This window comes from Kryptolebias marmoratus, linkage group LG13, assembly GCF_001649575.2.
Source record: "Kryptolebias marmoratus isolate JLee-2015 linkage group LG13, ASM164957v2, whole genome shotgun sequence".
NCBI classification, from domain to species: domain Eukaryota; kingdom Metazoa; phylum Chordata; class Actinopteri; order Cyprinodontiformes; family Rivulidae; genus Kryptolebias; species Kryptolebias marmoratus.
The window spans coordinates 19,623,091-19,647,347 of NC_051442.1; the positions used below are offsets into that span (position 1 = coordinate 19,623,091).

The 24,257-nt window shown below is 45.3% G+C and overlaps 1 protein-coding gene across 1 annotated transcript in view; it reads right to left on the reverse strand.

The window, feature by feature from the left end:
* The window catches only part of fam222ba (family with sequence similarity 222 member Ba), a 40,663-nt gene that overhangs the window by 8,959 nt on the left and 7,447 nt on the right, over positions 1 to 24,257 (reverse strand). The window contains exon 2 of the mRNA XM_017412539.3: positions 1,997 to 2,124. Within this exon, the coding sequence (XP_017268028.1) occupies positions 1,997 to 2,078 (82 nt within the window). The 5' untranslated portion in view covers positions 2,079 to 2,124. The remainder of the gene's footprint in view (positions 1 to 1,996; positions 2,125 to 24,257) is intronic.

The window sequence follows — 24,257 nt, forward strand, 5'->3', positions numbered from 1 at the left end:
GGGGGGGGGGGGCGTGAGCTACAGGTGCCATTACGGGATGGCAGGGGCCACGTCGAGCGCACAGAACTTCCACGGATTCTTTGATACGTAAAAACGATCAACTCGAAATGAAACACAGATCTGTGGCTTTTTGATGTCGCGCAGTGCCTGTTTGAAGAACACATGAAAAGGAAGAGCATTACGAGAGAGGGGAAGAAATGGACTGAAATTACACTTCTAGGAATCACTCCATCACCTAAATGGATTACGGCGTTGGACAGAGAAACCAAAATGAACTGTAGTTGTGCCCTCAGATGCGTCTTCGTGTGTCACGTAGAAGAAGAAGAAATGAAAGGGGGGGGCGTTGTGGCTGATGGCTGCGCCGCGTCACAAGCCCGCCGGAGTGAGGCAACAGACGCTGGCACTCAGCAGACTCCCTCACGCTGGCTGATCTCCTGGGGGCTGGCTGATTACTGTGATTCTGAAATTACAGGCTTGATGAGCGGGAGCATTTGATAAAAAAAAAACTTCTGGAGAAATGGGTCAGGCTGGGACTGAGTTTCCAATCAGAGAGACTGAAACAGGAAGAAAGATGTGAGCTTGTTTTTTTTTCCTTTTTTTTTTTTTTTGATTAGATAAAAGCTGGATAACGTAATGAGTTGTAATCAGTTTTAGCCAGATTACAGTGAAAAAAGTGACAATAGAAGAATTAAATATGATCAGGCATCGACTAAATATACATTAAAGTAGAGTAGTAAACGATCAGTACAAGGGAGATATCATGTACTTTGACAGGTTTTAGCTCCTGACACAGAGCAGGCGATAATGTGTTCATCTGTGTTTATGTCTTTAAGCAAAACATCTCACGACCCATTGGACAGATTTCCCTGAAACTCATCAAATAAGCACTGGATGCACGCCTACAACTGATGAAATTTTAAGACAATACAATTCAAGATGGCTGCCACTGCCACCCAACTTTACAAAACACAAGAATGGTGGTAACTCATCCACTTTTACAGATATTGAGCTAAGATTTGGTGTGGTAGTAGCAGAGCATCATCCCTAACAGCTGCTTTGAGCGCTACTCATATTCCTACTTATAACAGTAAATGTTGGTGGCAGCCTACAATCAACCTTAGCTAACACAAAAATGACAATAAGACAGTCAATTTTAAAGATATCGAGCTAAAGTTTGGCGTGGCAGTAGCTGAGAGTCGCCCCCAAAGCATACTCTGAGCACTAACAGATCATCATATTGTTGTACCATTATTTTCAGGGTTTCGCTGAAGCAGCCGTAACTCCGTCATTTCTCAACATCAGGTGATCTCGGTTTAAAAATCCAGGGACAAAAGGCGGCGGGCGACAGACATTCCCTTACTCATTCAGCGTGTGTTCATCCCTGTCACTCACACTGTTCAGATGGTCAGCCTATTCAGCCGTTTGCTGACCTTAACGCTCCGTTTGTGCTGCTGGCCCTCGCAGCCCTAGAGTGTCTAGTTTGTCAGCGGAGTTGTAAATTTTAAACACATTGACTTCAGCTGGCACGCACCGACAAGTCTGCTGTTAAACCAGGGCAGCAGATTGCATCTTAAATTCATTCGCATTACAAGATCAGCGGGGCAAAACCACTCAGCCGCAATCTGTCTGCGAGTCTGACAGTAACTGACTCTTCCTGATGGTGAAAATTAGGCGAGATGGTTGTGTTCAACACACGACGGCGACGGTGCTGTTCCGCTAAGCACACAGGACCGCCGCTGTGGTGACAGACATAGCTTCACGGGTGAAGAGAGAGCGAGCGGGGGCGGGGGCGGCTAGTTCATCGGCAAATTAATGGCGCAGCTCATCCCAATTTCCCCCTTGAAGACAGATTTGTGGTTTTTGGAGCGCAAAAATATTCTCGGCTCCTCGAAAACGCAGGGGCTGCGAAGGGAAAGAGCCGTGCCAGGTCTGGCACTGGGATTCGGTGGCGCGTTTCAACAGCTTGGTTTGGTGCGCAGCCGAGATGAGTACTTACATTTCTGAAGTCCAGTGTTCATCTGCGTGTGGGGGAGAAGCTGGAGGGGGAGGTCACCTGGCCCTGGCAGACAGGCCAGCATTTCACACAGACACTAATGCAACATGGGACACACACTTCTCCTCACACTGCAGAGAGAGAGAGAGGGGGGAGAGAGAGGGAGGGAAGAGGTCAGATATAACTGCGAGGCAGCACATGGTGCATGGTGATACGGAGGCTGGGTCTGGACTAATAAAACTCTGTAGCTGGGCCCCAGAGGCACGGGGCTGTGGGAGGCATAGTTAGCTTTCAATTAGAAACTGATTCACACCTGGAGCATCAGGTAAGGTGACATTTGAAGCCAATAACAACTTCAATTAAACATCAAACAGCTGAAGTAAAACGGGCAGACGGGGCCTGAGGGACTGGCGGCTTCAAATCGACCCGGTCCACCTTCTCCTCCAACTCGCCCAGCACGTTAGCCGCCTAGCTGGACCCCACTGCCGCCTCCACGTCACCGCTTCTCCTCCGTCGGAGCAGAGCGGAGAGAGCTGGAGAAGTTTCATTTTCTGTGAGGATGCTGTGAGAATGCTGAGCGCTGGAGGACTGAAGACATTTGCTGAAGAAGTGGAAACTGAGCTGTTAAAAGGTAAAAAAATAAAAAAAAAACAAGAAAGCAGAAGGCTAGCTAAAAGTTAAAAAGAACAAAGCACTTGCTAAAAGCTAAAAGTAGGAAAACGTTAGCTAAAAGTGAACTGTGCAGCTAAAAGCTAGGTGTAGTAAAAGCCTAGGTAATATTTAAAAGTAACAAACGGTTACCTAAAAGCTAAAAGTAGCAAAATGATTGCTAAAATTGATTGCTATAGCTACAATTCAAAAGCAATACAAGCTTAGCTAAAAGCTAAAAGGTAGCAGATTTGTTGCTTAAAACTACAAGTGCCATAAAAGTACAAAAACGCAGTAAATCTGCTGAAGCGGGTTTCAAAGAGAACAATGTTTCTGAAGGAGCTGAAGACATCTCAGTGTATTTCGATAAGGAAAGAATTTGTGAATGAAGTTAAATAAAAAACAAAAAGTCCCAGCACCCATCTCATGAATGAGCTGAACTTTTTGATGCGTGATTGGATAAAATACGCAAACCATGCAGAAACAGTAGGACTGGAAACAAAAGCATGGAAAAAAGTCCAAAACTGGAAAACCGTAGCGTGAACGCTGACTCAGCATTCGCACTGTTACTGACTTCTGTACATCCTAAAAGAAGACCTTCGAGAGCCAACAGCCTCCGATCGATACAGCGGTCCTCCGGACCAATGAGGGGGCCTTTATTTTGAGGGAAGTTAAGTGACAGAGCCAGCTGAGGACGCAACGAGAAGCAATTAATAAACTCAGCTGTAGCTCCGATAAACGCTGTCCACTTTGTGCACTAACTTGGTGTAAGAGAGAATAGTTAGCCACGCTCCACTTGGCTTGCTGCTGTAATCAAAACACCACAGATGCTTGCTTAATCAGTGCCGAACAACAGTCAGGGAGCAAATTAAGTCTACAGAGTCCGCGCCCTCCCCCGTTCGCCGCGCGGCATCAGAGGAGGGCGGCAAGTGTGCACAGACAAACAGCTTCTATGAGAGAGGCAATTACCCACAAAACAACCTTGGCATGCCTGCCTGCCGCAGGGTGACAGCTTAAAAGTATCTTACCCCCCGCGGGGAGAAGAGACAAGAGCGGGAAAGAGTGACAAAGTGGGAGAGAAAGGTGGAAAGACAGAAGGACGGGTGGTGAGTGTGGGGTGGCAGAAGGGGGAGAAGGAGGGGGCTGAACTCGCTTTAAAAAGCAGGAGCTCAAAAAGGTCAGGATGACAGCTCATTTAAATCCTCCCAGTGAGAGAAGAAAAACAAGGCTTAATGAAGCTGCCAGTGATACACAGATACCTGAGGGCGCTGCACCTCGGGGCGCGGCAGGGGCACGGTGGCACGGGGAGGTGGGAGGAGGGAGGAGGGAGGGAGAAACTGGTGAGACTCAGACAGATCGGAGAATTTTAGAGCCGTTTTTAACCGGCGATGCTGCGTCACCCTTTTCTGTTCCCCGGCCCTCACCACTCCCCCGAGCCTCCTTCCTTTGCCCCGCTCTCAGATTTACAGCCTGGACGGCCATATGGCAGCAATCCCTGCCCTCGATTCAGCGTGTCACCATGCATTAACTTTAATTGGCCTGATATGTTATTCTTTTCCCTCTGGCCTTGGGAGGATTTTGAGGTAGACGGAGCCTTGATGTCAGCGGGCGAGACTTCCAGCTCGCTCTCATTTACCAGAGGTTGCCGAGATTTCACACGAAGACAACGGCGACGTCTCCGACAACAGGCAGGTTCAGGGTGGAGGAAAACTAAACACCAGACGGGAGCTTTCCAACCGGTTTCAAAGGCAAAGGAGCTGGATGACAAGTGGAAGGAAAACAAAAGCAACGTATACTGTCATATCATCTATAAGAACACACACACATCAACGAGTGAGGAAACATCCAGCAGGCCACCCCCCCTCCTCTGATTCTCCCACAGCGCCCCTGAATGTCAGAAAACCGTGCAGTGGGGAGCGCAGCGGCAAAGGTCAGCCTATGGTAATGCCCGATCTGACACGCTGCTTTACAGCGAGGAGCAGGAGGAGATGAAACCCGACAGACAGAATTCTGATATCCGCAGACTCGCCTATCAGCAGCACCGCCGCGGCGACTTCAAATATAGCATCACACGCACACACAAAACGCCGGTACTTTTAACAAAGGCGCACAACCCCCCACTGGGGCTTCTTTAAACACGCCGACTATCTGAGGGCAGAATGACGACACCTGACAGGATTAAACCCAGACAAGGACTCTCTGCTAGTTCCAATCAGCACGTGATTGGCTCGGCTGACGAGGTCACAGTTAGAGATAATTGGCCGATACTGACCACTTTATAAAAACTAAACTAAAAATCAGCAATCAGCCGTGCCTGTGTATACTTAACCAATTACCAAGCAGGAAAACGAAGGTGCAGCTGCTGCTATAACTAGCTCACTGTAGCCCAAGGTTGGTTTGGTTTTTAAACGGGAGCACATTATTTTTAAGTGTACAAGTTCTTCTAAAGTTAGACGCACAGTCGTCCGTGCTTTTTTCCCCACGTATGAGCAGGCAAGCAGTACGCGTACGTGCCTGTGTTTGTAGTTCAGCTGCAGCACAACGATTCACAGAGGGACTCGAGTTCTCACTCCGGCCAAAGGTGGCGGTGATGCGTTGATGTGTCAAGAGTCTGTTCAAAAGGCAAGAAGAAGAAACAACGTTCTCGAGTCATTTGAGGGAGGAATTATCCAAATGTTGGTAAAAAAATAAGTCTAGCCAAACACCCTTTCTGGTGCTGATTTCTGAAGCCCAGAAACTTGTATCGGTCAACCTCTCAGGCAGAGGCTTTGTAGTGATCTGAGTAAGGCCATGACCCTCCACCACCTGCCTAACGAACTATGCATCTTATAGTTCTCATAATAAAGAGTCAAACTGGTGTGAACGGAATCAGAGCTGGATCTTCGGAGTCCCAGTAGAACTGAGCCGGCCTGCGAAGCTCGGTGGAGTCCAGCCAGGCGTCTCACACTATCAACCCCGTACAGACAGACACCGCGGGGTTCTCAAAGTATTAGACTCTGCAAGTCTCTGCCAGCTACTTATAGAGCCGTAATAAAAGTGTGTGAATAACTGTGCAGACAAATAAAAAGGCGAGCAGACAAAGAGGGACTTGAGCAAGTGATGCACATGGCTTGTGTCATGTGTCAAATTGCTCCCATAAAAGCTGACCTATATTTCCTATTCATTCCTTGGTGGCGAAGGAGAAAAAAAAAAAAAGAAAAAAAGAAAGCAGTCTGACGGTAGAGAGGATACGAAAAGAATAGAAGAAAGAACGGGAGAGACGGAGGCTATTCAGTGAGTCAAACCAGATGGTTTCATTTCTTTCCAGAATTTTCTGATCAATATCTTCTCCGTCGATTTGGAAATTTCCGATTGAAATTCCCAACGACGGTGAGGCCAGCACACACACACACACACACACAAAAGCTTACAACATGAAGTGAAGAAAAACACTGGAGAAAATGAAAGGCCACGCATTCCTTGAAGATATTACCTACTTCCTTTAATGCCAGAGTTTTAAAGTAAGATGATCCTATGATGAGACGTGACAGAGTTACAGCAGTTTGGTCAAACATGTAATTAATGTTACTATTGCAAAATCTCACATAATCTTTTAGTGCTCAGAGTATGTGTTGAGGATGGCTCTCAGCTACTACCACACCAAATCAAAGCCTAATGTAAAATTACCTGACTTATAGCCATTTTTTATGTAGGCTAAGGTCAATTAGCTATGGGAGCAGCTGTGGTGGCCCTGAAGTGCAAACCACATCAACAAATCACTGAACACAACAACATCTTCAAAAACGCAACAACAAATTAAAAAACACAAGGACATTAACCTACCAGAAGAGCACGGTACCAGGGGGAAACATGAGACATCGCTGATTGGATGACGGCACCTTTTGGCTTTTGGACCGGAAGTTATTCTGCCTGTAGCCTGTTTTTCAAAACACGAATGTTCCCAGTGACCCAAACGTAGATCTAGCTGCTGCTATCCAATAATATTTTGAGTCAGGACATAAATACGAGGCGATACTGGACGTGCTTGGGACTAATCACTGAATTTCAGGTTCAAAAGCCAAACAGTGCTGTCGCCCAATCAATTTCTGTCTCGTGTTTCCCACTGGTACCTACCTCTTCCAGTAGGTTAACGTAATTGTGCTTTTTAATTTGTTGTTGTGGTTTTAAATATGTAGCTCTGTTTAGATTTGTTGATGTGGTTTGCACACCGTAGGTGGCCATCTTGAATTGGATTGACTCCAACTCCTAATGAGTTGTAGATGTACATCCAGTGACTACTTCCCGAGACTCTCGTTAAAATATGTCCACAGGTTCATGAGATTATTCGCTAATGCTACAGACAAACGAACACAGACAGACTCTGGCAAAAACATTATCACTGTTTCACCTTCGGCAGAAGCCAATAAAACTAAAAGGAGAGAAAGCGTGTTTGGTTGATGGTTGAATATTAGGAGTTTTTTTTTTTTCTTCTTCTTTAGCCCAATTATGAGAAAAAGGCAATTAGGAGAAGTGAGTCAACAAGCTGTACACATGACTTGTGCTTGTGGCTGAAGGAGAGGAGAGTGGAGGAGAAAGCAAGCTGCTGGTATTTTAATTGCATGTTTACCCCCAGGTTATGGGTCTGAAATAGAGCCAAGAAAAAAAAAAATGTTGCTGCAGACATTCAATGTAACTTTACTGTGTTGATTCTCTCCGGGACTGGGAGAGTGAAATTACTTTTCTTTACAAGCCGAGTCTCTGAATAGGAGGTAAAGAAGCAGGAAGATGAGAACAGCTTCTTACTGTTGAAGCCGGAGCTTTTTGTGAAAAGGAAGAGAGGTGGGGGGAGAAAAGAAAGGAGGAAAAAAAAAGAAGTCTTGGCTCTTAAGCACACTGCAAAAAGAGTAACCTTCATTAGTCCATTAGGCTTTACAAACAGAGGTAGAAAAGAATTTCTGTTGTTGCTGTTTCACATAATGCATCTTGATGACTCCGGCACATCCCGAGGCGATTCGCTTGCTCGCTCCAGCCTCGTCAACTCAGGATGTTATCTCTGACCCGAGGGGGATTGACGGACTGGCATTCCTTGAAGGAGTGCATATCGCCCACCTCCTTTCATGTCAGAGTTTTAGGCCTAGTCCACACGTAGCTGGATATCTGGCAAACCGAATAGTTCTTTATGCGATTTGACCTTTCATCCACACGTAACCTTCCTTTAACAGCACTAAAAACGACTGATAATGAAACCTCCGGCCAAAGAGAAGACTTGCAAATTCTCCTTTTTTTGTGTTTGCATGTGAACATTGGTAACTGGAGGTTTAAATATCCGCGCTGACGTCACGTATTTGTTATTGTTTGACCACGCAGTAAAGGGAAAATGTCTGGGGCCGATTTTTACCTTGGTTCAGATGCTTTTTGCCTGTTTGTTTTTGCAAACACAACTGCAAGAACCATTTGAATTGCAAAGGAGAAGGAGCGCTTGGAGGGCAGCGGTTTTACGCCAGCTGTCCCTTCCCGAATTGGAGGCTCAACGCCGCCGTCGCCAGTTTTGGATCAGCGATCAGAAATGATGATGACTTAAACATACCCCCCTATGGGTTTGGCATGTTTAAAACAACGCTCAGTGGTGAAATTCAGCGGGTTCGTGTGGATGAACACTTTTTTAAAACCGATCCCGTGTGGATCGTATCATTTCTTCGAACGATGTGGCGGAGATACTCGAGTTTATAAAGATCCAGCTACGTGTGGACTAGGCCTTAGACTCAGACCATCATATGTTGAGAAATGATGGAATTGTAGCCATTTTGGTTAAACCTTCAAAACAACATTACGTGCTTTTTCATGTGATACCTCACCTGATCTGTTAGCACTCGGAGTACAGGTCGGGGATCAGTATCAGCTACTAAATCACCAAATTTAAGCGAAATATCCCCAAAGCTGACTGAGTCCTACACTGTTTTCGTATGTTTGCCAAGATCGCTTTCCTGAATTGAACCGACTCTGAAAGTTTCATTAAAATCCGTTCGACGGTTCGTGAGATATTTTGCTAACAGTACAAACAACCTGACACACACACACACACGCACAGACAGGCAAAGACATTATCACTCTGCATTTCCCTTCGGCGCCAAGCGATAGAGAGCGAGAGTGGGTTATGACTGTGAGCAGCGGCAGAGAGAGACAAAAAAAAAAAAAAAAGGAAGGAGAAGACATCCGAGCTAAACCCAACTAGCACCTTAATTGAGAGTCAGTAAAATCGTGGCTTCCAAGTTGCAAGACAGAGTGTCAGGGATAAAACTGTCAGACGGGGAAACTGCTGCGGTAGTGTGGGAGAGAAGACGACAGCGAGTTGAAGCTGCTCTTCTTTGGAGGCAGGGGAGGGGTGTGTGAAAGAACCGGGAGGCAGAGTGAACGCTTCGTAACTGACTGATGAAAAAGTGACAGTTCCCAGAGGTGAGGTGGAGGATATGGAGCGGGAAGAGACAGCGTGCCCCGAGAACAGTCCACAACTGGATCGGCAGCATCTCTGCATACGTGTCAGACATGGAAAGTTGGTTTCACAGCCAAAACACACGCCGGGGAAACTGAAAAGAAAGTACTTGGAAAGTTCGGAGACTCTCTTCTTATCAAGCTGACCTCGTTCTTCCTCTCTTGTATGAGTTCAGAGCTTCTTGAACGATAAAAATGGCTTCTCGGGGTGGAGAGGATGACAGGGACGGCAGCGAGATGAGATGATTAAGCAGCATGTTTCCCCGCTCTGGCCCAGCTAGCTCGACCACAGCAATGTCACGGTCATTACCCGTCGACCACGTCAGCGCCGCGAGCACATCCAGCCGAGGTCCCTTTCCTTCGACTTGCGGTCAGTTTCACTAACAGCCACTTAAGCCAGCTCCGCTTTCCTCCCCGCAAAGAGCCCCGCGAATCTGGAGGTAGAGCCGAGTGTGCTCAGTCATGTCAAGGCGAGCCAAGGTCAGGCAGGCAGACGCGGCGAGCTGGCAGTGCTGTGAGGCGGCGCGGCGTCGTGAATGCCAAGACGCCGGGGCCCCCTGACTGCGCCGTTTGACAGGCATGTTTACACCTGACAGAAAAAAAAAAAAACGCAGCGTGGACGGCCTGCCAAAACAGAGGCGATCCAAAGCGAGGGGTGCCAGCTTAGTTATTTATTTATCTGCCGCAAATCCATCGAGAGCACAGCCAGGAGCCGAGCATGCCTCGGTGAGGGAAAGAGCCAGTCTGCTCGCAGACATGACAGACTCAAACCACTGGAGGGAGAAAAACAAAAATGACACAGAGTAAAAGAAAAGTCAAGATCTCATGAGGCAAATCGGAAGATTGGGTTGGATTTACTCTTATTAAAACCCGGGAGCTCTGATGAGCAGATGAAATCCTTCTGAAGTCTAGCATTGTTTGAAGGAGTGGTGTGAAAGGCAGCGGGCGATATGCAAAGTTTTAAACTTATCTTATAACGAGAAGGGACCGAGTTTTAGGGGTTTGGGTCAAATCTTGAAAAGACTTCACGCTCCATCTCACACGAGTTGATTAGCATTAAGTTTATGTTGTGAACTACTCTTAGCTACTATATCATCCAATTTTAGCTCATTATCTGTAAAACTGGCTGACTTATAGTTTTTTTTTTTTTTTTTTTTTTAAGGTCAGTTGGGTGTGGTGGCCATCTTGAATTGGAAAAGTCAATCAGTTGTAGATGTACATTCAATGATCACTTCCTGAGAGTTTAAATAATTAATTAAACTGTGTCCAGTGGTTCATGGGATATCTTGCTAACGGACAGACACATGAACACACAGACAAGGAAAAAAACATTATCGCTCGCCTCTCAGTGGTGTGTAATAATGATAAAGTTAACATATTGGGCCAGACCTTACTTACAGGTGTCTCAGCTAGTGAGGATGTAGCTGAAGACAATGTTATCGCAACAACCTAACAAAGGCAAAATTGCTACTTTTAGCAGATTCACAGAGTAAAAAAAAAAAAAATCCAGATTTTTTGTGTGTGCAGAACTGCAGCTGAGGCTAACAAACGCAGTTTGTTTTATAAGTTTCTGACGATGAGCCAGTGGAGGGAGGAAGACTTGGCTCGAAATCAAACCTCTCAGGGATCAACAAAGTTATGACAGCTGGACGGAACTTTCATGGTAATCTATCCTGCTGGTGATCATCTGATCGTGCAACCAGAGGCTCATACATATGTGATCAACACTCCTCCTTTCATCTCCGCCACGGTGCCGCCGCATCTGTGTTATCTTTGCAGAGCTGCGCATCGCAGCAGACAACAGAGTGCCGAGTCACATGCAGTCGAACGTCGGCTGAGGACCTGGTTCAGGACTGGAATACCACGGTTAGATACCAATACACAGATAGTAAATCAAAGGGCTAGAACTCCTCACCCACCACCTTTCATACTGGAGTCTTAAACTAAGATCCTATGTTGCGAAATCGAAAAGGTACAGCTGTTTTTGGTCTAAACCTCAGGCCATCTGTTAGTGCTCAGAGTACCCATTGAAAATGACTCTCAGCTACTACCACACCTGTCAGCTCAAAATCTGAAAACTGACTGAACTGCAGCCATTTTTGGGTTTAGCTGCGGAGGCCATCTCGAGATGAGTTGACTCTAAAGGTGACTCTTGTAGTTTCACATCGGATAACTACTGTCTGAGAGTTTCATAAAGATCTGTTTGGTGGTTCGTGAGATATTTTGCTAACAGAAAAACGAGGTTCACTCCCGCAGTTAACGCCGAGGCTCTAAGCAAAGATCTCGTTCACTGTGTGGCACGTGGAGCATGGGTTCTCAGCAACAAGCTCAGCAAATTTGAGCTCAATATTTGAGTTTTAGCCTTTTTTTTTGCGAAGGTTAAACTAGCTGATCTGTAGCAGCCATCTTGAATTGAGTCGACTTTAAAATTTCAATCGGTTCAGTGACTGCTGTATGAGAGCGTCATTAAAAGCTGCCGAGTGGTTCTCGAGATGTTATAGACAAACAAACACGCACAGGCAGGCAAAATCATTATCAGCCAGCGTTCTGCTTGTGTGTTATGGCATGAGCAGCAACAGAAATCACCTGAGACAGCTCGTTTTTCAAGTTGATTGCTTTGTGTGAAAGTTCAGTAGCAAATTGCTGACGAATGGTTCAAGACCCCTCAGCGAGAGCAGCTGATCTACTGCTAAGACCGACTTGCATTCATAAGGGGAAGATATGCCAAATTTGTACTCAAAGACCATAAAAAATGTCAAAAGCGTTGTAAATCATACCCCAAAAAATGATGAATATTTGACATTAAGCTCCTTTAGCAGCTGAAACTGAGCCGTGCGGTCTATCAGAAGTTATGTGGCAGACAGCCGAGCGCCCTCGCACCGTTTTACTGGAAGTGAGGCAGGCTTCTTTTTCTGCTTAGTGGGAAATAACTCAATGTGCTCAGAGCTAAAGTGAGCTAGCATTGTTCCAGCTGGTGGAGAAAAGGGGGAAATGAAGATGGAGTGGTTTGATTTCATTTGTTAGCAGGTGCATCCATTTTGTGCTCTTCCTCATACCCGTCTCGCCTCTCCGAGTCAAAGCCGCTTATCAGGAACCCGACACCCCGGCGACAAATTGAGCCTCCGATTAAAGGGAGAAAGAGGGAAGCTTTGTTAAGTGCTGCTGATTGGGATCCCAGGCTGCCCTCGCACCATGTGAGATGTGTTTGTGCATGCATGTATGCCTGGTACGGAGCCAGGAGCCGAGCTGATATACCGCCACCTCCTCTCCCGTTTTCCAGGTGTTCCCACGGTTTGCATTTCTGCTCCGAGAGCTCGGCAAACAAAATCATAATCGGTGCAGCTGTGCGTCTATGTTATGCTCACATGCATGCACGGGGAACTATAAGAGTGATAATGGTTTCGCCTGTGTCTGTTTGTCTGTTGCGTTAGCAAAATATCTCATCAACCAGAGGCCAGGCTTCAGTGAAACTCTCAGAAACTAAGCATTAGAAGCACATCTACAACCGATTAACATTTGGAGTCAACTCAATTCAAGATGGCCACCACAGCCACCTGACCTTAGGAACCAAAATGGCTACATGTGGCCCATTTTACAGATATAAAAAGGTAAAATTTGGTGTGGTAGTAGCTGAGAGTCATTCACAACACATAGTCAAAGCACTACATATAAAACGTTGGTGTTAGCTGTTAGAGTCAACACTGGCTGTCTGTCTTTTAGCAAAATATCTCATGAAGCACTGGACAGATTTTGGTGAAACTCTCAGAACATTATTAGATATACATCTACGACCCATTAACCTTTGGAGTCCATTCGAGATGACTATTACAGCCAACCAAACTCTAGCAGACACAAAAATATCCATACATTTTACAGACATGGAGCTAAATTTGATGTGACAGTAGCTGACTTCAGCACATACTTCAAGCACTAACACGTCACGCAATGTCGCAGGAGATCGCACATATCATTTACGACATTTGACCAAAACAGTTACATCCTTTCTCAACATAAGATGGTCTTGGGTTAAAAACTGGTGATGGGTGATAAGCATTCCTTCAAGGAATGTTAGGCCCTTAATAGACACCGAAAAGAATGTTCCCCGTCTGTGTTTTTGTTTTTTTTTTCCCCCCAGACCACTCTTATTGGCATGTAAGCTGTGTTTAACAGAGGAAAAAGTTGAGGCTGTGTGTTTGTCCCATTCAGACCCATATTATTGACCCAGCATTAACCAGCCCTGGCCTGTTCGCAAGCACTGGGTTGATTTAAAGGAGAGGGGGGGCAGAGCAGCTCTTCTGGACAGAACTGTGCAAGCGCTGACTCTCACAAATCATCCTAAAAGGGCTTAAAACACACACACAGCTTCCCGCATTACACTGGCCCGTTGTGAGAGATTTATCCATCGACCCATTATCCTAACTGGCCTTCCCGCACATATACAAACACATGTACATAAATAAAAACTTCTGAGCAGACTCAAAACCCAATCTGCCATTTCAACACCAAAAAAACCATTTTGGTTTTTTATGACTCGTGACAAAATGTCAGCGGTGTAAGAATTCAGACGCCTTAATAACTCAAAGCCACTCAATCATTTATAAACCACTCCAGGAGTTTCAGCAAACTACAGCTTCGTCTTAGACTCTGATTTGTTACACACAGTTCTTGTGACAGACCTAATTTTTCACTCTCCGTGACTGACCACTCACATGCAAAGCAAAAAGATAAATAAAAGCCTAAAAGCCCACCTGCCACGTGCCAGGGGGTTTAAACCAAAATCATCTGGTGTTGGGGACTGACAGAGCTGGAGCCATGTTGGTCAAACCCTGAAAATAACATTAGGTGCGACCTCATGGGATATTACAATGTCTTACATGGCCTGATTAAGTTGGATTATGTGTTGTGAATGACTCTCAGCTACTACCACACCAAGTTTTAGCTCAATATCTGTAAAACTGGCCGAGTTTGCTAAAGTTGATTAGTTGTGGCAGCCATCAGCTATTCAGCTGTAGATGTTCATCCAGTGATCACTTTCTGAAAGTTTCATTACAATCTGATCCACGGTCCCTAAGATATTTTGCTAACAGACAGACAAGGTTGACTCTAATGGTTAACGGTAACATTTTTAAAGCAGATCTTGTGAGATAAGATTGTGCTGAGAGTATAAGTTAAGGATCAGTCTCAGCTACGAACACATTAAATTTTAGTCAAATGTCTTTAAAATTTACAGTTATAGTCATTTTTTGTTTTTTATGATCAATTTGCTGTGGCGGCCATCTTGAATTAAAACGCCTCTAAAAGTTATTCAGTTGTAGATGTTCATCCAGTGATTATTTTCTGAGAGTTTCAATAAAATACACTCAGTAACTCAGGAGATATTTTGAAAAAAAAAAAAGGTACAGACAACACTAGTTCTGCCTTCGTCTTCAGTGGCAGGCGGTAAAAAAAAAAAAAAAGCTCCCACTCAGATTCCACCGAAGTAAACAGGAGTGGATCGCAGAGATGCAGGGTTGTTGGTAAATGTTGGCTCTGAACGGATCTCAGCTGCACCGATGAGCTCAATACACTGGCTGGAAACAAATCCCCTCATGGACTGTATGTGTCAAGCCAAAGCAAATCTGCGTCGATATAATAGGCAGTCTGAACTCCAGCGAGACCAAATAAACCCCCCGATATCTGCAGACGAGCTGAAGGGGGGGGGGTATCACCCCTTGGTCCTTTCACCCCGGCCGTACACCGAGACGTTTGCGGCGACTCCTTCGTCTCCGACTGTCTGCCCACCGGCTCTTTCCTCGGCAGACCAGACGACATCTCAGGGGGTGGGGTGGGTGAATCGGAGAGCCGGGGCGGTGACTCTGCGGAGAGCCGTGCAAACACAGACTGCGCTCAGCAAACATCTCACCTCTCTGTCTGCATGGGAACATCTGGCCCTCCCAGACTCAAAGGGCCGGCCGGCTGTCTAAACGGGAGCCTACACACAACGCTGGTGCATGCTGGGGTTGTCATGGCACCACAGTGTGGACTCCTACACAGGTACTGGTCTCCAAGATAAAAATTAAAAAAATCAAACCAAGACGGTTAAATGTTGGCAAATCTATGAATGATGGATTACGGCACAACTACGGGTGATATGCAGTCCTTCAAGGAATGTTAGGCCTTTAATTGGATTTGTTTGTACATGTGGATGACAGGCCTCCAACACCTCACAAAACGGTTGTGACGGAGCAGTTTAGGGCTGGATTAACAGGGGATTGCAATTCAGATTTAGTATAAATATAAGCTCAGACCTTTGAGGAGAAAAATAAATAAATCACTGCGCAGATTTCAGGAACATTTCCTCCTCAAAGAAAGGTTTTTAACGGAATTACAAAATCCTCCATCGACAGTGAAAAGAAGTCGGGACGATTCAAGAAACCTGGAGGGGCACAGGTGAGGATGTCACCTGCACACCCGTACGCACTGGGAAGAGATCATGACAGGAACTCTCGAGCACCATGTGGTGTTAACATTTGCAAATTTTTACCTATAATTTCACTTGCAAAACCCTCGTTAACCTCGAGCGGACGCCGTGCTGGGCTCCGAGGCGTCAGGACCAGAACACAGTGGAAATGGAGATCCTGGTTTGAAAATTAAATAAATAAATAAAACGGTAAAAAAAGGACCAACAAAAACAAGTCCAAAAGCCTGGCTCCGTGACGGTACGGGGTTGTATCGATGTTCTTGGCGACGCTCATCTCCGCTTCTGCGGTGGCAGCGTCCATGTGGACGAGGACAGCAGAGGTTTTAAAGCAACATGTGCTGCCTTTCAGACAACATCAACAAAACGACACGCAAATCCCATTCTGCACGTGTTCAAAACACATGGGAGGGGAAGGATGGGCCGGCCTGCTAACAGCCTCCAACAGGAAGTGCGGGCAGGATTCAGAAATGAAAACGCACCAATATTGGCCGCAGGCTGTTAATGTTTGCGAGAAGAACGGGAAAAAGAAACACCTGAACAGCTTCTCAGCTCGGCGTCCTCAAAGCCAGAATGCTGTTAAAGTCTTACAAAGTGGTAAACTTTACTCTTTTAGCTTGTTTTTTTATAAGGTGATGCAGACTGGGTGTGTAGATGTACAATATATGAACAAAAAAAAATAAAAAAAGAAGGCTGATGAGACAAGCCATTAAAGAGCATCTTCCATTTTAAACACATCTAGGTGCCTCTGTTTAGCTGAACATTTAAAAAGAAGCATTTCAGATGAAGTCATTGATATTCGGTTGCAAAAGTTGGATTTGGCACTTTGGTGTGGGTTTTCTCCCTCCAAAAAGACTGTGCAAGTCAAAAAAAAACTACCCCGAAGTCATGTAGGACGAGGGGAATGTTAGCTTCTCCACTGAGTGCAAACATGGCACCACAAGTTGGTGGAAACACTCCTGCTGCTGGTCAAACCCTTCCTCTTCACTTCAATAAAATGCACCCGTGAAGCAGACAGTTTTAGTCCGAAACGGAAATCGTGGAACCTCACGTCCAGACGACTCTGCCCACATTTGAGCAGCGTGAGTCGAGCATCTCGTGACCAGAGGTGGGCTCTTTGGACGCGGCCTGTTTTATGGTAAAACGCTTTTTAGAAAGTTATTTTGAAAGTTAAAAGGTGGGAAAACAGTTACCTTTTCGCCACAAACATCATTTTCTGACATAAAAAAAGAACTTCAACTATATCTTGGGTTCTCACTGTGTACAATGAAATAAAAGCCAAATAAATCTACAAATCACTGTTTTTTATTTGTATTAAACAGCTTTTACTGTCATCTGCTGTCCTTTTTTCTCCCCCACAGATGTAAACTTGTAGAGTTTTATCACACTAGTGCAAGGAATGCTAATTGTTTCAGACCAGAAAAGAATGTGGCGTTAACCAAACATTAAACTCTTTCACGTGTGAAACGCTTGTCCTGTTCTGGTATGTCTTGTCACAGAACAGTCATGGAACATTTTATTTTTTATTTCAGATGGCCCTGTTGAAGAAAAAAAAAATCTCTTTTTTAACATTTGAAAACGTGTAATTCGGAAACTTCATGAAAAACAGGCTCATAAAAAGCCTTTTTTTTTAAAGATAAGGTGGTAAAGGATTGTGATGTGTTGATGGTGACAAGAATAAATCGATTTTTTAAATTGTATTTAGGACTGTAGAAGCTGTAATTCAGCGGCAGAGCTATGCGATGGCTGCTGAAGATGTGTGGATGTTTCCATAAGGTTTGTTCGGGGAGCCGCCACTCCTGAATTCTCAGAGTTTAACTTCCAAAGACTTCATTATCTTCTTCTAGCCTGCACCGCTGAGTCGAAGTTATACAACGAATAGAGTTAACCCGGCTGATAAAAACTCCTTTTCCTTTCGATCTCTGTCTGTTTCTCTCTTGCATCATGGCCGCTTACACAGATCTCCTGTGGCCGTCCAATGATTCAAGACTGATGAGGCTTGCTCAAAGGTCTATGCCACTGAACGCAGCATTAATGCACCCGGCAGCAAATTTTTTTGCCATCGACCCCCAGTTCCCCGCAATAAGGACAGAGCCATCAATCAGGCTGAGATAGCCGACACCAGACACGGGCTGATGAAGTAGGGGACTTTGGAGCTAATGACAAATGGATCTCTCTCAGATATGGTCGCAGTATACTATGACAGCCCGCCACTTGACCTTTAACGAAAATCCTTGGCTACTTTTTGCCGGCACTGTGCAATGCACGGGAACACAGCAAATATGCAGGCTGGTTTAAAAAAACTAAAATGTGTGGTTGTTGTGTGAGAACTCCAAGGTCCAGCCTCATCACAGTCAGCGCTGCTACTGACTGGCCCGGCCCTCCTCTTTTCTCACACCAAAGCTCTGGGAGTGACCTTTAGCAGGCCTGCTAGTCCTGCTAATTGGGGTCTCCACAGAGCAGCTATCCACCCCCCCCCCCCCCCCACACACACACACACACACACACACACACACACACACACACACTGCACTGGAGGCTGGACTGTGAGGGCAGAGGGGGCGAGAGATAGCAAGACTTTGTGTTATACTCTGTGGTAAACAGACAAAAAAAAACAAGTAGAACTGGAGTATGAGAACTTCACCGTGGAAAATAAAGCTCACAACATCAGAAAATGACCGGAGAACAACAGAATTCATTTTAATATTAATGTTAAAACCATTAACCATAATGCAATGCTGACCAACAATCATGCCACAAGTTTTAGTAAATCAAGATGAGCCCGAGTGGTTCTACAAACTCACAAAAGCTACAATGACTCATAAATACCACTGTAATATTTAAATGATATAATTTAGGCAATAAGTGCAAAATAGTCTGTAGCTGTTTTTGGAGTTCCAATTTAACAAAATGTAACAGATGTGAAAACTTTTAAATATATTCAAAGCCTTGTTAAAACGACTCTCCAAAAGGCCAAGACGGTTCACGTGAACACTATTCTATAAACCTTTACAACACTGTCTGGTTTGATGTTTATTTTTTAAGAGATTTCTGTGGTTATTTGAACGAGTATAATATTCGAGATTGGAGTTGTTTTTAAGATGGCTATAAACCACTTCGGCCTCTGTTCTGCTCGGCTCAGCCTGCAGCTCATCAATCCAACCAGACATTAACTATTTCTCCAAATTGAGGTTGTTCAAAGAGTCATCTACGACAGGTGAGTAAGGATGCACTGACACCGAAAACCAGTACTGAGTATCCGACTAATACAGTGCGTGTACTCATACTCTTAATTATTCCAGTACTACAGTACCCAGTACTGTGCAACGCAACATTCACCTCTCAGTTGACCCTTAATCAGCTGTGAAGCAGTTTTCTTAATTTTTAAAAAATTCATTTGAGTTGGCTGTCCTGATCTTTGTTATGGACTTGCGAGCCGTCCACAGTGAGCCTCATCTCTCACACAAAGACTGCTGGAGAAAGCGGATGGATGGATGGATGGATGGATGGATGGATGGATGGATGGATGGATGGATGGATGATACTCTTTACCAGCCATAGCCATCTTTTCCTCCATAGAGGAAGCTGGAGCCATGACAGCGCCCCCACAGGATGAACCCAGAACAGGTTTAAAGTCCTGGCCCTCCATGGAAACAAATGGGACTTTGCTCACTTTTTCAGGTGTTGACTCTTGTTGTTTCTTAACTTGCTGCTCTATGGTCAAATATTAATTTCTCTAGTACGTTTACCAGTAATTACTTATTTCATGCTTTAAAAACAATCATGTAACAATGTGATTGTGTGCAGGGAAATAGGGGGGACATTGGTGCGTTCCAGTAGTGCTGAGAAATGGGAATTTCAGAGTTCCTAGTTGTAAATTTCAACGGGAACGCCCCCTCAGGTGGGACATCCCACTCAGAAAGTGGGAGCAACTCCAACTACCCCGTTAGGGTTTCTAGATGGCTGCTACTCGCAACTTTACTAAGTAAACTCTGTTGCTTTTCCTGTTAATATTTGTTCTTCAGGTTGTTTTTCCGCATTTAATCACTCTTACAACTAATACTTTTTAACGTGTGCATATAGCAAGTATTAAAACATGTTCTGCGAGTGGAGAGCATATCTATTTAGTAAGATTTCATATTCAGGAACCGCTTTGCTGCGGGCGTCCATCTCGTGTCCGACTCTCACCGAGTGGGAGAACTGGAACGCGGTGAAGTGGGAAATGACATCACTCCGACTTCCCAGTTACGAGTTCTGATGTAAATGCAACGCAGCATTAAAGGCCCAACTACTGCACAGACTCTGGTTCCAAAAATACAACATGGTAGCTCCCGTAAACTGGGTCCTGTTGGCTTCAAGTCCCAACAACGAGAGAATGCGGGGACTGATTTTCAAACACACTATTATAGCAACTCTAGGAATTTATTAGTACTTGTATCTGTATCGGCACATACTCAAATGTAAGTACTTGTACTCTGCTTGACAAAACCGGGTATCGGTGCATCCCTGCAGGTAAGAACACCAAACTGCTCGACAAAACCTGAACTATCCCTTTAAGCATTTTGTAGAGACAATATTTTCCCTATGATATGAAGTAAATAAAACCCTAAAATCTTTTCACACCTGAGACACTGCAACCAAAAGTATGAAAGTAAATGATTATGATTAAAACGCACACAATAAAACAGTCTTTTCAGCTCCTGTTTGCTGTTAAAAAATTAATGGCAGCGTGTGTGGCAGAGGTGGTGTAAAGAATAGGAAGCTTTGTTGCCCTGACATTAAGATTCAAAGCATATCTCTGCCCAAAACAACCAAAGACTACGAGCGAAAACGGCCTCAGAGCAAAGTAATAAATGTCACAGATGTCCAAAGTCTTTTAGTCCACAATATTTTAGTTACTAAGCTCTAATTATTACATAAACTAAAGCTTCTAATGGCATAATTATATTTTAACGAGTACAGTTTTTATCTGAAGGCCAACAGGGTTGATTTTCTGCACTTAGTAATGTGGATAAGACACCGACAGAGTTAATTTAGAGCGGAGCAGGCTCGGGCTGGCTGCAGCTGTGCACTTTGCCTTTGCCAACACATCATCATCATATCAGGGCCGCTTCCTATCAGTTTGATCAGCACTCAGTTCAAAAAAAAGGGGGAAGAAAATGAGCAGGAAGTCATCCTGTAAAAACAAGATACAGAGCAGCTTCAAGTCGGGAGGGAGTCAGCAAATCTTTGTTTGATTTTTTTTGTTTCTTTTTCCCCCTAGAATCCATTTGAGGCTAAAAGACTCCTTCTGAAGGAATTAGAGGGCACACAGTGAACCTAGTAACCGTTTTAGAGCTCGCCTGTGATAGATCCAGGCGAATGAGACTTTGAGCGGGAATAGCCATGAATAGAAAGGTCCGCATTTAATTTGCTAATCCATCATTCCGATTGTGCTCTGTAACAAAGGGAAAGGAGAGTGGTGGGGCATTCAGAGCCAACGGAGCATGCTAAGGGGTGCGTGTGTGGTTCTCCATGGAGCCAGGGAGGCCGTGGCCCTTGGCCCTGAAAGCCCAGGCAGCGCTGGGGAGAATGGGCTCTGATGAGCTCAACGGAAGCAGGACTAATCCCTTCATGTCTAAAGAATTGTTTAACTATGTTTGACTGATTAACCCAAACCCCTCGATTCCACTTACAATCTATTTGTTCAATCAAGTCCCCTGCACTCGCCGGGCAGCGGCGCGTAGGTGGTGATGGCGAGGCAGAGGAAGAAAAAGAGACAGGGCGACGTGGAGAGGGAACAAAAAGGGGCAGCAAAACAACCCATTTGGTAAAAAGACGACCAAAGCTGAAAGGACAGCAGTTGTCAAAATGCACATGGCCCGAGATTTCCTGTGAACCAGCTGCCGCTAACATTCAAAGGTCAGAGAACTCTTCCCTGAAGAGATTTAAATGAGAAAACCCGTAGAAGTGTGTTAGCGTACCCCTCTGCCACTCGGCTTTTTCACAAAGTTCATGGGAAAAAGGAAATTTAAAAACACTGTCCCCTGAGTGGGAAAAAGGTTGCCAGAAAGATTAACCCAGCTTCTTTTTATAGCCTCTGACAAGAGGTTAAATCACACATTACACTGCCTGAAATGTCTCCCAGTAATTAGATCAAGAATATTACTCTCTCTTTTTCCCCTCGCAGACTGCAGCTGATCAAAGCCTAATGATGGTGTCAGTGCCACTGGCAGTGCTGGCTGGGTAAATCTCCCCATCGGGATGGCAATCTGTCAGAGCAGCGAGCCCTGCTAAACAGCACAGGACGTGAATACAATGGTGCTTGACGCAAAGTGGACTAAATGAACCACATCCTCTACCAACAAGCGATCCATCAGCTCGGCATCATTAAAATTCATCTCTTTGTTTTGGGTCCGTGATGCTGTGTTTATATGTACACAGTTCGGAGGGGCCGTACGCGGCCGGTGACATCTGTGAGCGCTATCCAGGGAACAGAGGAGCTCGTGAGCCGGGTGTCTGCTGTATCTAAGAGCTCGAGCTGATCTAAGCTGCACCTGGTCCCTTGATGGGGTAAGGAGGCTACTGGCTATTAATTACAGAGAGGCAACACGCGGCGCAAGCAAACCCTCGCAACGAGATCCCGAGACGTCAGATACGCAGCGAGACGAATGCCTCTCTGTCACACAACAACACGACCTGCCTCGGGGACTCTTCATGTACAGACGCTTTAAAGCCCTGCCTTTCATATCGTGGCCCACCCTTCTTCCTTTGCTGATCCCTCTCTATCTCAATCCCATTCTGCGGATGTTTTGCTACTTCAGGGGACAATTTCTGACTAATGCAAAACGGCTGTGCGGCAGCATGATAAAAGTTGACATTTTCCTTTTTCTAATCCGATGCTTCCTTTGTAAACAACCTCGCCTTTTTATGCGCGCACATGAACACGGGCTGCAAGTGCACCGCACATAATGGTCAATGTCACTATTTGCTCTCAAACCTGACGGCCGCAAACAAAAGGAGGAAATGGCAAGAGATATGCCAATCATTCGCTGCTGAAAGACGTCTGACAAAAGAGGCCCTAAAAACCTGACAGCTTTCCTTTTTCATGTCAATCCGCGGCACAGCACGCCCCCTGGAAAAGGGGGCCTCTGAACAACAGAGTCCTCCAAGACAACTGACCCCAATCTTAACCCCCCATACAGGTGGTGCAGCTCCAGCACGGGAGGCAAGGAGAACAAATGTTTCCAGACCTGCTCTCAGAGACGGTTTGCAAGGACACAAAGACACTTAAATACCAGGAAAGTGTATTTTGCTGAGGAGCAAATCCCCCTGAATGCATGAATAGTTCTTAATGTAGACAACAAGCATCTGGCGGAGGCAAAGTCTGCGAGTCACTGTGGCAAATTTAACAACTACTAGATATAGCCAAATTGCATTTTGCTGTGGAGGTTACTACTCTAAGAGCAGCAACACCTGAAGCTTAAGGATTAAAAACATTCCATGAAGAAATGCATGTCGCCTGGTCCCTCTCGTGTCAGAGTTTTAGACTGATTTCATCTTATGATGGTCAAATCTTTAAAATGTCATTAAGCACAATTTCACACAATGTTACAATATATCATAATTTGTTCGCGCTTCAAGTAGTTAGTTGAGTTATAGCTATTTTTGTGTTTCCTAAGGTTTCATAGCTGCGGTGGTCATCTTAAATGGGGCCAACTCCAAAAGTTAATCAGTTGATGTACATCAGAATGCACCTGACACTCAACCAACATTCTTCATAAAATCCCGCAAAGATAATCTCGGCGCACTGCTGGGAAATCTTGTGACTTCTCTCTGCTCGTTGCTCGGTTAAGTCAAACTACACAGTTCAGCTATGTACTGTGATTACAGCCAACATCCCCCTGCAGAGCAGCAACTGCATCTCTGCACATTCCAGGAAACGCAGCCAGCTGAAGACAGCAAATCCACCAGAAAGGAGGAGACATAAACAACGTAAGCTGCGACCATGTTTACTGTCTCACTAAGTGCATTTCATCCGCGCCGCTTTCACAGCAGCGGCGGTATTTCAGCATGCAGCACAGAGGGGCTCGCTGATGCCACCGGTCTGTGCACAGAGGGCTCAGTCACAGGCTGAAGGGACTGTTTGGACAATGTAGGTGTCAGAAACACTGCCTGTCTGGAATAATGATTCAGCTCAGCTGCTACGAAACAGCCTCTGGTTCCCTGAGAAGTTTTAATATAAAAACTACCTTGAACGCTCTTCGAGTGTAACCGCTGAAAACCTGAGAGGAATTTTCGCCTTGTTTGATTGAGGGAGCGAGGCCTGCGCCCGCTTCAAACGGCCACTGACTGACATGCCAGAGATTAGTCTCTGAAGGTCACAGTTCCAGCCTATCCTTATCAGCCCCTTTTCACAACAGAACCCTGGGCCCTTTTGAACAACAGGAAGAATGTCATCTGGTTACTTTTCAAGGCACGGAGATACCATTCACAGCGGCCAACAATGGCTGCAAACAGCACCAGAGGGTTAGAAGGTTATAAAGGAGCCCATTCTAAGCACCACTTGCTCTCCAGTACACTGCACACACACACACACACACACACACACACACACACAGAAAAACACTGAGGCCCGGAGAAGTGGTGTAACCCATGATAAACTGAGGAGGGTCACGGCAAAGTGCCTACCCTGACCGCTGTCCTGAACAG